Below are 14269 nucleotides of genomic sequence, written 5' to 3' on the forward strand. Positions count from 1 at the left end.
GGGACATCATGTTTGGGAGAGTGGAGGGATGGCACAGGAGAGGAAGACCTTCAATGAGATGGATCAATTCTGTGAGTGGAGTGGTGGGAATGAATGTGTTTGAGATGATGATGTTGACCAGGATAGAACAGCATTTAGAGCTCTTGTACATAGGGTAGCTATGAGTCGCAAGCGACTTGATGGCACATAACAACAGCAACAATACATTTTTAGGCATGCAGTTGGAATCTGCCAGCTTCTCCGACGGAGGATGGGAAGTCTCCTCCCATGTGATTTACTGCCTCAGAAAACCCGCTAGAGGGTCTGTGGGTCAGTTCGAGCTCAATGATACTCAACAACACATTCTAGTTTTGGGTTCTATGGATTTGCCTGTTCTCAACAGTTCATTTTGTGTAAATGGATCATACAGTATCTGCCTTTTTGTGTGTGGCTGCTTTTATTTAGCATGTTTCTAAGGTATGTCCATGTTGTAGGAGGCACCAGAACTTTAGTCTTTTAATAGTCTGTGGTATGAAAATGCCCTATTTTGTTTATGTGTTCATCTGTTGATAAACATTTGGGTTGTAGGTTCCTTTGGATATTTCAAATAATACTCCTATGAATGTTCATGTATAAGATTTTGTGTGGACATATGACAGATGTCCTTTTAAAATTTTTTTTATAAATTCAACATTTGGGTGACATTTGTATTAGATACTGTTCCAGGTACTTGGGACACATCAGAGAGCAAAGAGACCCCTACCCTCATAGAGCTTATAGCCAAGCATTAACCACCACTTATCTTTTTTATATTATTTCGGTTTTTTAAATGATATTTTAATGAAAGTTTACAGAAAACTTGAGTTTCCATTCATTCATTCATTCATTTATTGTTGCACATTTTCCTCCCTACACTCCCCCCCAGTTCACTTTTCTTTTTAGAAAGATTTTTTTCCATTGTTGCAATTTCCTTCTTCCCCCTGACCCTCAGTCCACCATATTATGTACATCTTATTCTGGATTGTTGTCAGGCAAATAACATGCAGTCATATATTTCTTTTAGACAGTACTTTCCCCTCATCTATTTCAATGCAGTGTTCATTATTTATCCCTTTTTTTCTTAGTTTCCCCTCCCTCAACCCACATGTCAGTCCTGTTTTATAACAGGGGCATTATGCAGTATTTGTCCTTTTCTTACTGAGATATTTCACTCCAAATAATATCTTCCACTATCACCCATGTTGTGTAATATTTTATAAGTTCCTTGTTTTTCAGTGCTGTGTTGTATTCCATTGTGTGAATATACCACAGTTTTTCTATCCATTCATTTGTTGGTGGGTAATCATCACTTCTTTACCTGAACATTGACCCAGGCAAGTCTGTTCACTCAACTGCCTCAACTGCTAAATGAGAAGAATGTGCAGACCCAGCACAGATCCAGGGTAACTTGATTGATGTTCTGAAGATGCCAAACAAGATCATTGGCCCTCACCGCAGGCCAACCCTTAAACAGTAGGTAGGGTTGGATGTTGATTTTTAATTATAAAGCTTACTGGGGTTAGGGGATAGAAAGATGTGCTTTGAGTGGTAAAGTTCTTCAGATAGGCGCATTTAGAAGCTGCAAGGAACATTAAAGATGGTCTAACACATGGATTGGCAAACTTTTGCAAAAGACCACATGTTAAGTTTTATACTCTAAGAGCTATAAGATCCCTGACAATTATTCTGCCGTGGTAATTTGAAGGAAGCCATAGAAAATACGTAAAGAGGTATTAGGGTGGTTCTGTTTCAGTAGAATTCCATTTATAGTTACTGATATTTTAATGTTATAAAAATTTCACATAAGCACAGAGTTGTCTTCTAATTTTGAATTGTATTTTTTTTCAAACATTAAATTTTTTTCCGAATCACTACTGACTCACCAGGATGTCAGCCTGAATTTTGCCTTTTGAATAGAGTTTGCTTGTTTTTTTCCATCATTATTTATGGCTGAGGAATCTCACTCAGTATTAATGTGGGGTTTTTTAGACTTGAACAACTTAACTAAATTATTGTTGGGGAATCGTAAAATAAGTGATCTGGAAGAATCAAGAAATAAAATGTGGCGAGCTCTGGTGGCCTAGTGGCAAGAAGCTGCAACTGCAATCTCAGAGATGCACGGTTCGAATCCACCAGATGCTCTGCTGGAGAAGGAGGAACAATCTCCTCCTGTACCAGTCAGATCTGATTTGATGGTACATAGAAAAAAATAATGAAATAAAATAAATTTTTTTAAAAAAAGAAAGAAATAAAATGTATTGAATATCCTCCATTGACTTATTTACAGGGAATCCAGAGTTTGTTTTCTTTTTTGAACCTGTCAATATTAAGTTCATAATTAAATCCTTTTTCTTATTAAGATGATTAATCCAGTCTTGCCATTTTTGTGGCTATATTTTCATGTCTCTTTCTTGTTCTAGTTACCATCTTTTCTTCTTGTTGTTGTGTACCATTGAGTCAGAACCGACCCATAGTTGACCCTCCGGTGGGTTTTCAGAAGCAATTAATTACATGGGAAGAGATTGCTCATTGTTCTGTGGAGCAACTGGTGGCCTCGAACCATGTGCCTTTCAAGCCTTTCTTCACTCTGTCAGTCATTGGCCACATGTGTTCCTTGTTTAGACATCCTGGAATGCCTTTTAGCCTCTTTGCTCAAGTGCCTTAGTGGTGAGGAGTTGTGCTGCCAACCCAAAGGCAGGGAGTTCTAATCCACCAGTTGCATCATGGGAGAAAGTTGGACATCTCCTGTATGATTAACCACCTCTAAAAACCTGCTGGAGTGTCAGCTTTGAGTCGGTTCCATCTCTGGCAGCCTTATGTAGAAGAGAACTTACGTGTTCATTCTCTTATACATAATAGAAGTAAACCTTGCCTGGTCCTGCACCATCTTCATGACTGTTGGTATGTTTCAGCGTCCGTATAAATCCATCTCTTTATAGTGCAACAATGAATGAGTGGAAGCCCAAAATCTCTGTAAATGTTTATGAAAATTAATAAAATATAATTATAGAAAAAAAAATAAATCCATCTCTTTGAACATTCACCTCCTTTTCACCTTCTGCTTTCCTCCTATCATATTCTTTTATTTCTAGCACTTACTTGGTCTTTGTTAATATGGTGTCCAGTGCAGGCAAACCAATATCTTGCTATCCTCACTTCTATGGAGTATTGTGGTTGTAATACTCCTACTGATTTGTTATTCTTCAGGCCTTCCATCTATTCAATATAGTTACAGCAGTACCCTAAAACACAGCAGCTGGAACCCCATTGCATTCCAAAAAATTCAAGGTGGCTCAAGTTCAAGGTAGCCATTTCACCTATTAAAAGAGAAAGAAGAACTTTTTGTGGCTATTGTTTTTAAATTCTACACTGATATCAATAATGTTGTTGTTAGGTGCCATTGAGTTGAGCACGACTCATAGTGACCCCATGAACAAAAGATCTACACCCTGTTCTATCCTGCACCTTCCTCACTTCCTGACGCATAATAGCTCATTGCAGCCATCACCGTATCCATCTACCTGGTTGAGGGTCTTCCTCTCCTTCGCAGACCCTCCACCCTTCCCAACATCATGTCCCTCTCCAAGGAACACTCTGGCTGCTTCCTCTCCAAGACATATCTGTTTGTTTTCTTGTCGGTCCATGGGGACATTCAGTGCTCTTTTCCAACACCACAGCTCAAAGACATCAATTCTTTTTCTGTCATCCCTGTTCATTGTTCAGGTCTTGGATGCATAGCTAATAGTTGGAACGACTGAATCAGATGCACCCTAGTCCTCAAACTGACATCACTACTCCACAGTAATTTGGAAAGGTTCCTAACTGCAGATTTTCCCAGTGCCGTGTATCTCCTTATTTTCTGACTGCTCATATATAGAAGTTATTTTTATAAAAAATAAGTGCAGTGCATTCAGTTGAAAGGTGCCATGGAGACGGACACTGTATTTTCCCCTGGTTGCACCAATGAGTATTACTTCTGTAAGTTATTTTATATATCTCAAAAAATGGCATTTTTGATAAATACGTATTTTATCATGAATATATACTGCTATGTGGTTGTTTTCCTGTTGGATCTTCCTGTTCTAATGTGCGTCTTCCCAAATGGCTAATTTTAACATAGAAAAATGATAGCCATCTATTAGTACCAAATTTGAAGGATCTTTAACTCTTACAAGAGCTCTAATGACCTAGGGCATAAGGAGTCAAAGGCAAGTGGTTCAAATCCATCAGCTGCTTCTTGAGAGAAGAGCAATGTCCTACTATGCAATTTACAACCAGAGTGTAACTTCTGAAACCTACTAGAGTCTTAGCTGTGAGCCAGATCCCACGTAATGAGAGTGAGTTGAATTCAGTTCTGCTTCTTTCATATGCTTAATAGAGCCTTGTATTTTGGATAGAATACTGCTTAAGGATAGTGGATGTTGTAGTCAATCTCACCTTTGTTCTGTAGCCCATCATAGAAGGACCACTAAGTCCCAGTACATTTTAGCTAGAAGTTATTTTTTTTTCGTGTGTGTGTGTGTGTGTGTGTGTGTGTGTGTGTGTGTAGCTTTTGGTGTATTCAAATTGCGCACCTTCAAGATTAGAAGTTATTTTTATATGTTCTTTCATGCTCTGCTCAAATATTGGTTTTTGTCCCCAGTGTTTACCAGCAGTTTCTAATAGTAGGTAATTTTAGTTAGCCAACTGTAGTGAGGCAGGGTTAATAATTAACAGAGGACGTATTTCATGAATAGAAAAGTTGTAGAAACTTCATTGGCACTTAGTAAATGTTTATATGAATGAGCAACAGTTGAAGAGTTAAGATTATATATAATCTCACCAGTTTCTCAGTGTTTTCCAGCTTTTTCTTGTTGCTGGGGTAAAGCCTCATATGGAGTAGACTTGGAATTTGGTGTTTTTGCTGTCACTTACTAGGTATGTAGTATTAGGCAAGCCGCTTAGTCTTCATTAACACATTTTAATGCCCAGTTAAAGGAAAATCTGGGCTGCGAAAATGTGGTTAATAGGTATGAGAATGATGTAGATTTCTATATGTACTAGATAAATCCGTGAATATTAACAGATTTACTGAGTCATTCTTATAAATGTTGCTAAAAATAAAATTCTAAAAGCGAAAATGCAGTAAAAATAGTAAATTTAAGATACTGAATTGTTATAAATATAGTATGGAGATACTACAACAAACTGACAGTTTTTAATACTTTGGTTTTACATCATTTTACTTATATTTATGGGGCATAAGTAGTAGAGGACATCATATAAAAATTCTTCTTTAGACTATCTACTTTTTTACATTTTTTTCCTTGCTGTGTACTGTCGAGTCAGATCCAACTGGCACAGGAGGAGATTGCGCCTCCTTCTCCGGCAGAGCATCTGGTGGATTCAAACTGTGTGCCTTCAGGATTGTAGCACATCTTCTTGCCACTAGGCCACCAGAGCTCCCCTGACTATCTGCTTCTTAATATTTTTTTCCCTTCATATTTTCTTGTGGTTGAAATTATTAAAAATCCCATTGCCTTAAGTCAGTTCCAACTCATAGCAACCCCACAGGCTAGCAGATGTGTTTACTACTTTTTACTAATATATACATAGTAATTTTTATTGTTATTTTTATGAATTGTCAAGTTGAAATTGACCCATACCTGACCCTCTAGCGCATTTTCAGAGGCAGCAAATCACTCACCCATCTTGGCAGGAGATTGTTCATCCTTCTCCCATGGAGCAGCTAGTGGAATCAAACGTGCCTTTGGGCCACCAGATACATAGATATAGATAATGTTGTGTACCATCAAGTCAGAACTGACTCATAGCTAATCCTCCTGTGGGGAGGAGATGCCCATCCTTCTCCTGCAGGGAAGCTGGTAGCTGGTGGATTTAAACCACGTGCCTTTGGGATCACAGCGTGGTTCATTACCACTAGGCCACCAGAGAGATATATGTAATTGTTGTTGTTGTGTACCACAGAGTTGGAACTGACCCATAGCTGACCCTATGGGTTTTCAGAGACAGTTAATCTCACAGGAGAAGACTGCCCCTCCTTCTCCTGCGGAGCAGCTAGTGGTCTCAAAGCATGTGCCTGCAGGATTGCAGTGCAGCTTTTTGCCAGTAGGCTACCTGATAGAGGTGTGTATATATAGAGAGAAATACATACATACAGAGACACATATATATCTAAATAGATAAGCTGTATCTATTATGTCTATCTACCTAAATATATAAGCTGTATCTATTATATCTATCTATCTTTCTATCTATCTAAATATATAAGCTATATCTATGATATATATAGTTGTTGTTGTTATGTGCTTTTGCGTTGCCTGCAACTCATAGCGACTCTATATACAACAGCCTTAAACCCTGCTTTATCCTGTGCCAATCTCACTGTCTCTGACACACCTACACCCAATACCCCAGTCACTGAATCAATCTACCTCATAGAATGTCTTCCCCTCCTGTCCCTCCACCCTCCCAAGCATGGTGTCCTTTCCCAAGGACAGGTCCCTCCTTGCAACATGCCCAAAGTATGTCAGACACAGACAAGGCTTCAGAAACCTTGCCTCCAAGGAGCAGCCTGGCTTCACCCTCTCCCGGACAAACCTGTTTGTTCTCCTAGCAGTCCATGGTATATTCAACACTCTTCTCCAACACCATAGCTCAAAGGCATAAATTTTCCTTCTGTCATCCCTAGTCATTCATTGTCAAGATCTCTGATGCATAGCAAGTGATTGCAAAGACCTGGCCTGTATCGGGTGCACCTTAATCCCCAGAGTGACACCATTGCTCTTCAGTACTTTGGAGAGGTCCCTAACAGCAGACTTTCATTTATATAATATGTATTGTATTGTATTGTATTGCATTGCATTGTATTATATTATATTTATTATATATTATATTTTATATTATAAAGGAGCTCTGTTGACTTAGTGATAAGGAGTTGTGCTGTCAACCCAAAGGCACTCAGCTGAAATATCAATTACTTCATGGGAGAAAGATGGCCAGTTTCTTCCTGTCTGATTTATTGCTTCTGTAAACCCGCTGGAGGGTCCACTTTGAGTTGGTTTCTACTCAGTGGTATACGTCATCACCACCATGTATATCATATGCCTGTCACAGGGTAATACATGTTCTTTATTGTTGAAATTTGTGTTTTCCACAGTCTAATCACTTGTTACTTTGTTTCAGTATATCTTCTACATTTTTTCTTTCTTGTTGTGTACCATCCAGTTGGATCCAACTGCCACAGGAGATTGCCCTGTTTTCTCCAGCAGAGCACCTGGTAGATTCGAACTACATGCCTTCAGAACTGCAGCACAGCTTAGAGTGCCCTTTCTTCTTTTATTTTAAAAACTGTTATACTCCATAAAGTATCTATCCTCTTTAATGTCAATATTGTTGTTTTAGGATCGTGGAGTGAAAATATACTGGAATATTTTCTGAGAAATAACCAGATTACAACAAAAGATGGCGCAGAGATCACCTGGTATCATGCAGCCAACCACAAAGCTCAGATGAATGAGGCAGTGAAAAGTAAGTGACTTTCCTGCAGTGTGGCAGGTCTGTTGTTCAGATGTATTTCCTATGCCACTCAACTGCCCTTGACTTTGCCACATGGTTAGCCTTGTTATTGTCGTTAGGTGCCATGAAGTTGAGCACGACTCATAGTGACCCTATGAACAAAAGATCTGAACCCTGTTCTATCCTGTGCCATCCTCACATTTCCTGACACACAAGAGCCCTTTACAGCAGCCACAATGTCAGTCCACCTTCTCCTTTGCCAACCCTCCACCATTCCCAACATCCAGAAACATGCAAACAGAATGTGTTAGTCTTTCTAGCAGGGGATGAGCTAGTTTTGCCATTCTACCAGGTTTAAATTTACTGGGTTCTGTGGCAGAAATGTGAGTAAATCTTGATACTAGCAAGAAAGAGGAGCCAAAAATGCGGCACAACTTCTTTGGGGCCAGAGATTCTTGCACCATTCAGACCAAAAGATTGCTGCAGCAGCCACAACGGAGAACCAGAAACCCGGTGTGAGATAGTTTACCTGGGGACTGCTGCCTCACAGAACGAGAAGTTGGAGCCTTTACCCAAATTTCTGTGAGGATTTGGGAGATGGAGAAATGCCTAAGAGAGTTTTCTAACACAGGCCTACAGCTGCAAGACTGAAGGCTGAAGGGCCTAGTAGGAGCAACCTCAGAAGCTGCCCTGAATGAGAAACTGTATCCTCTTGCCAACCTGACTTGTAACCTGTTTATTTCCCTAATAGGAGCTCTATTGCTGTCCTAAATTGTAACCCATTAACTCCACTAATGGGTAACCTAGTGGTAAGAAGCTGCACTGCCAACCCAAAGGAGTTTGAATCCACCAGCTGCTTTGTAAGAAAAAGATAGGCAGTTTCCTCCTATGCAGTTTATTGCTTAAAGCCAGCTATGGGTTGATTCCAGCTTGATGGTACACAACAGCTTTCTTAATAAGCCGTATAATCGTGAGTATGGTTCTGTGAAGTCTGTGTAGTGATTACAGTGGACTTCAGGTCCAGTAAAACAGTAGGATTGGTGTTGGAATGAATAAAAAGAGTTGTGGGAGCAAAGAGGACATGTCTAAGGGAATTGGTTTTGTGTTGTGGATGCTGTTGATGGGGACAGTTCCCCCTTATAGGGTTAGTAATGGTGAGACTCAGTTGCCCTAGCTCCTTTTACAATTCCTTTTGAGTACTAGGTAAATTTTATTTTTTATATTGGGAATAATTTCAGGTACCAGGTTCTAAAGATAAATTCTAGGCTAAAATAATTTTATAAAGGGTCCTGTTTCGATTACAAACTGAACAAACTTTTTTCTTAGTTTCCAAAAGTGATTTATCTTTCTCTACTTTATTTAAAACATTACTATTTTATTACAGTCTTGCCTATTCTAGTGTATTCAGTGAAAATTTTAAGATCAGAGTCCTCTTCCCTACATATTTTGTCTCCTTTACGATGAACATAGAGAGCCTAGTAAATATTTGTTCAATGAGTAGATGAAGCCACTGTATCTCAATTTCTAATTCTTTAGGTTGGACAGTAATTATGCCTAAGCTAGAAACCAAGCCTTTTGGGTTTCTGATTCAATGAATATATACAAGCAACTCAATAGCACATAATAGCAACAATGCAAATAACTTTTAATGAAAAAGAACAGACAAATGATTCTTGTGCATGTGAACTTGACAATGAATTACACAAATTAAATTAACTACATCTGTGGAAAGAGATAATGGAGAAAGCGTCTCAGTATTATCAGTCAGGGTATGGCCAGTGGCTATCTGTGGAACAAGCCATCTATTATACATATGACAGTTGGAATTGAAGCTGAAGAAAATGAAAAGAAATAAACAGGAGGCAAAAGGTAACATTGCATATACATATTTTCAATTTTTTTATTGTTGCTATCATGGGTGTTGATTGTGAATCCAAGTAAAATTAAATCCTAGACAATTTCACTTTTTTCCCTGCATCTATCAAGATACTGGCTAATAGTCAAGTGACAAGGATTTTTGTTTACTTGATGTTAAGATTTAATTAACATTGAGGACTTTGATCTTCTCTGGAAAGTGCATCAAGTCCTCTTCCCTTTATGCAAGCAAGGTTGCACATCGTTGATGAGTGTTCCTCCAATCCTGATCCTGGAGTAGTCTTCATATAGAGTCCAGCTTATTGAAAGATTTTCTCAGCATACAGATTTAATAAATATGGAGAAAGGATACAGCCCTCACTGACACTATTTCAAATTTTAAGCCATATAGTGTCCCATTGTTCTTTTTAGAGAGCTGCTTCTTGATCTAGGTATAGATTTTTGCATGGTCACAATTAAGTGTTCTGGGATTTTCATTCTTTTCAACATTAACCATAATTAGAATTTATCTACATACAAGTATTCAGGTCTTTCATTCATAGGGTCGCTATGACTCATCTATAACTTGACGGCACTTAACAACAATAGTCAAATAATTTGCAAGATCAATTAAATACAGTTAAATAAATGTCAAGTAGAAGAGGCAATAAAAGACTTACCTTCTTTTTCTTGATCTTAGGAGGAAAGCAATAAGATTTTAATACTTAATTTTGGTGTTGGTATCAAGGCAATTTATACTCTCCTAATGGAAAAGAGGCAGGGTTCAAATTGTTTTCCTGTCAAACATTCTTCTAGGTAGTATAGCATTGGTCTGTGCATTGCTGTACAGAGGGAACTTGTGTTGCTGTGATGCTGAACACTGTGACAGTGATGTGCCAATCGTGGTAATAGGTGCCCATTGTGGACAGTGTTGGCTGGAGCTTCCCGACTAAAACAAGCCTGGAAGCAGGAGTGGCATCCACTTCCGAAATGGCTTGCCTCCGGAAACTATGTACGAACAGTGCTCAGGCCGTTCGTTCATAGGGTCGCTGTGAGTCGTCTACGACTCGACGGCACCAAACAACAACAACAACAATGGAAAAGAGATAGTTTATAAATTCAGGTGGGATAGACTCAAGGTCCAATTTTGGTTCTTTTTATAAAATAGAATTTTTAATTTTAATTGTGATTTGAATGAAAGTTTATAGAAAAGTTAGATTTTCATTCATTGTTGCATGTTTTTACCCCTTCTCCCTCCCTTCTTCCCTCACCCAGTTCACTTTTTTGGTTTTTAAAATATTCATTCATTGTTGTACTATTATTTCCCCCCATTCCTAAGTCCTTTTGCAATTTACTTCTCATTCTGGGATGTTGTTTTACATGTAATACCTAATTGTATATTCCTTTTAATCATTTGTTTCCTTCATCTGTTCCAGTGCAATGCTCATTATCTGTCCACTCCTAGCCTATTCTCCTCCCAAGCCCTCATGTCAGACCTGCTTTATAACAGTGGTGTTGTGCAGTATTTGTCCTTTTGTGACTGAGATCTTTGACTCAGCATAATGTCCTGCAGTGTCACACATGTTGTATAGTGTTTTGAGTTCCTTGTTCTTCAGTGCCACCTAGTATTCTCTTGTTGTTGTTATGTGCGTCGAGTTGCTTGCAACTTATAGCGACCCTGTGTACAAGAGTCCTAAATGCTGCTTTATCCTGTGCCAGCTTCGCCATCTCCAACACACTCATTCCTACCACCACAAGCACAGAATCGATTAATCTCATTGAGTGTCTTCCTCTCCTGCACCGTCCCTCCACTCTCCCAAACATGATGTCTCTCTCCAAGGACCAGTCCCTCCTTGCAACATGCCCAAAGTATGTCAGACGAAGCTTCAGAATCTTTGACTCCAAGGAGCATTCTGGCTTTACCCTCTCCAGGAAAAACCTGTTTGTTCTCCTAGAAGTCCATGGTATATTCAACACTCTTCTCCAGCACCACAGCTCAAAGGCATCAATTCTCTTTCTATCTACCCTAGTCACTGTCCAACTCTGCAATGCATAGCACCTAATTGTGAAGACTGTAGCCTGGATCAGGTGCTCCTTAGTCTCCAGCCTGACATCATTACTCTTCAGTACCCTTGAGAGGTCCCTGACAGCTGACTTTGCCAATGCAATTCGTCTCTTGATTTCCTGGCTACTGGTACCAAGAGTGTTAACTGTGGAGCCAAGTAAACTAAAACTGTTAATTATCTCAACTCTATTCTGACAGCTGCCTCTTGGTCCAAGTATAGGTTTCGCATTAGCACAATCAAATGTTCTGGGATTCCCATTCTTCTCAGAGTCAGCCATAGTTTGTTGTGATCCACAGTTAAATGCCTTTACACAGTCAAAGAAGCACAAATAGACATTCCTCTGGTACTCTCTGCTTTCTGCCAAGATCTATCTAACATTAGCTATCCCTAGTACCATGACCCCTTCTAAATCCAGCCTGCATATCTGGTAGTTTTCTAGTGACATATTGTTCCAAATGTTTTTGGATAATTTTCAGCAGAATCTTGCTTGCATGTGATATTAATGATATTGTTTGATAATTTCCACACTCTGTTGGGTCACCTTTCTTTGGAATGGGAACAAATATTGATCTTTTCCAGTCACTTGGCCAGCTGGCTGTCCTCTAGATTTCTTTGCACAAATTGGTGAGGACATCCAGGGCAGTGTCTGTTTGTTGAAGTATGTCAGTTGGTGTGCCATCAACTCCTGGAGGATTGTTTTTTGCCAGTTCCTTCAGAGCAATTTGAACTTTCTCCTTCATCACCCCAGACTCTTGCTCATATATTATTTCATTAATTTCTTCTATGTCAGCCAATTCCTTCTGATACAGTTACTCTGTGTACTCCTTCCATCTTCTTTTGATACTCCCTGGATCATTTAACATTCTACCCAAAGTATCATTAAGTATTGCCACCCATGGCTTGAATTTGTTTTTCAACTCCTTCAGCTCAAGAAACGCTGAACGAGTTTTGCGCTTTTGGTTTTCTGACTCCAGCTCTCTGCATGTTTCATTATAGTATCTTACTTTGTCATCCTGAGCTGCCTTTTGAAATTTTCTGTTCAGCTCTTTGATTTCTTGTTTTCTTCCTTTAGCTTTGGCTTCTCGGTGCTCTCATGCAATATTCAGAGTCTCATCTTACATCCATCTTGGTCTTTTTTTCTTCTTCAGCCTTTGTAAAGATCTTTTGCATTCTTTTTTTGTTAAATTTTTTTTTATTTGTGTGTGTGTGTGTGTGTGTGTGTGTACGTGTACCGTCAAATCAGATCTGACTGGTACAGGAGGAGATTGTCCCTCCTTCCCTGGCAGAGCATCTGGTGGATTCGAACCGGGCGCCTCTGAGACTGCAATGCAGGTTCTTGCCACTAGGCCACCAGAACTCCCCTAAGATCTTTTGCATTCTTCATGGACGATTTTCTTGATACCTTCTCAGAGCTCATTTGGTCTACACTTATTGGTGTTCAAGGCCTCAAACCTGTTCCTGAGATGGTTTTTAAATTTGAGTGGGACAGACTTAAGGTCAAATTTTGGTTCCTGTGGACTTGATTTAATTTTCTTCAACTTCAGCTTGATATTGAAGAATGGTTCAAATTCTGGTACATAAATAGAACATGATATACACAGAGAGAGTTAAATAGTTTTCTGTGATGAGGCATTAAACTGACAGGTGAAATAATAAGTGAAAAAGGCAAAATAGTGTATGCTGATCACAGACAGATAAAGATATTGTGTATGGTCAAAATAAATTTAGGGTGAAATGGAATTTCATGTTCAATGCATTTTTTTCTCTTTTAAAGTTCTTTTGTAATAAGTAGAAGGGATGTCAAAGAAATACCAGAATGGAACATGTATTTATTGTAAAACTCTAATTGCTATAATTTTTACAAAATATCTGATAGAAATCTGTTCATGAATATAAAATGCTCACTCTACTTTGTGTTTATCAATGTTAAGAATTTGGAAAAATCTGCCTTTACACACTCATAGCCTCATCGTAAAAAAAAATTCCTTCAGCTACATAGATAAAGACAATCTAGAAAAGATCTATCATGTGCAATAATTGTTAGTTTTACAAGAATTCCGAAAAATGAAATCACAGATTTCTGAAATAACTGCACCTGGAAGAATGTGAATAATTTAGGTCGAAGATCAGCATCCTTTAAGGTAGAAGAAATATCAGAAGACTGGGGCAAAAGAAAATCATGAACTTAGCATTTGTAGAGACGATATATTTATAGGTATGCCAAACATGACTAACAGGAAGGGAAATGTAGACTTAAGCCTCACAGGCAAAGAATACCTGTGGTTTATGATTTGAAAAGGAAGAAGATGAAGCTGCTGGCTTTCACTTCCAGAAGTCAGATGCTTAGTAATATTCTATTTGTGTACATACTTTACAGGGGGTTATGGTGCCGTGTCCGTAGGTGTCGTCTTGTTACTAGTCTTTATATTGCTAACTTAAAGGCCTTCTCTGATGCTTCAGACCCACCAACAGCTCTTCCTTCAGGAGAAAAACAGGCAGTCTCCTCCCTTTACAGCCACAGAAATCCATGCAGGATCTGTCAGTTATGATCCAGTTCTAACCTGATGGCTATGAGTTTGAGGTGTTGTGGTTTTTACTTTGTTTCTGTTTGGGGGTATTTTTGGTTGTTTGGGGTTTTTGGAGCTTTTTAATGCATACTTTTCTAGGTGCTAAAATGAAATGCAACAGCAAGATTTTGGTGGAAAACTACTTAGCTTCTTTTATACCTGTTCTTCAGTGTGTGGATTTAGGCGCTGGTGAGGTCCGCCTGATACAGGCCATAGTTTTTGCAATCACTTGTTATGCATTGGAGA

The 14269-nt window shown here is 38.9% G+C and overlaps 1 protein-coding gene across 1 annotated transcript in view; it reads left to right on the forward strand.

The window, feature by feature from the left end:
* The window catches only part of FAM151B (family with sequence similarity 151, member B), a 57597-nt gene that overhangs the window by 18837 nt on the left and 24491 nt on the right, over positions 1-14269 (forward strand). Inside the window, exon 2 of the mRNA XM_006889887.1 lies at positions 7423-7548. Coding sequence (XP_006889949.1) covers positions 7423-7548 — 126 coding nt within the window. The remainder of the gene's footprint in view (positions 1-7422; positions 7549-14269) is intronic.

The sequence above is a fragment of the Elephantulus edwardii genome, unplaced genomic scaffold (genome assembly GCF_000299155.1).
Source record: "Elephantulus edwardii isolate Elephantulus edwardi_28Jun2011 unplaced genomic scaffold, EleEdw1.0 scaffold00082, whole genome shotgun sequence".
NCBI classification, from domain to species: domain Eukaryota; kingdom Metazoa; phylum Chordata; class Mammalia; order Macroscelidea; family Macroscelididae; genus Elephantulus; species Elephantulus edwardii.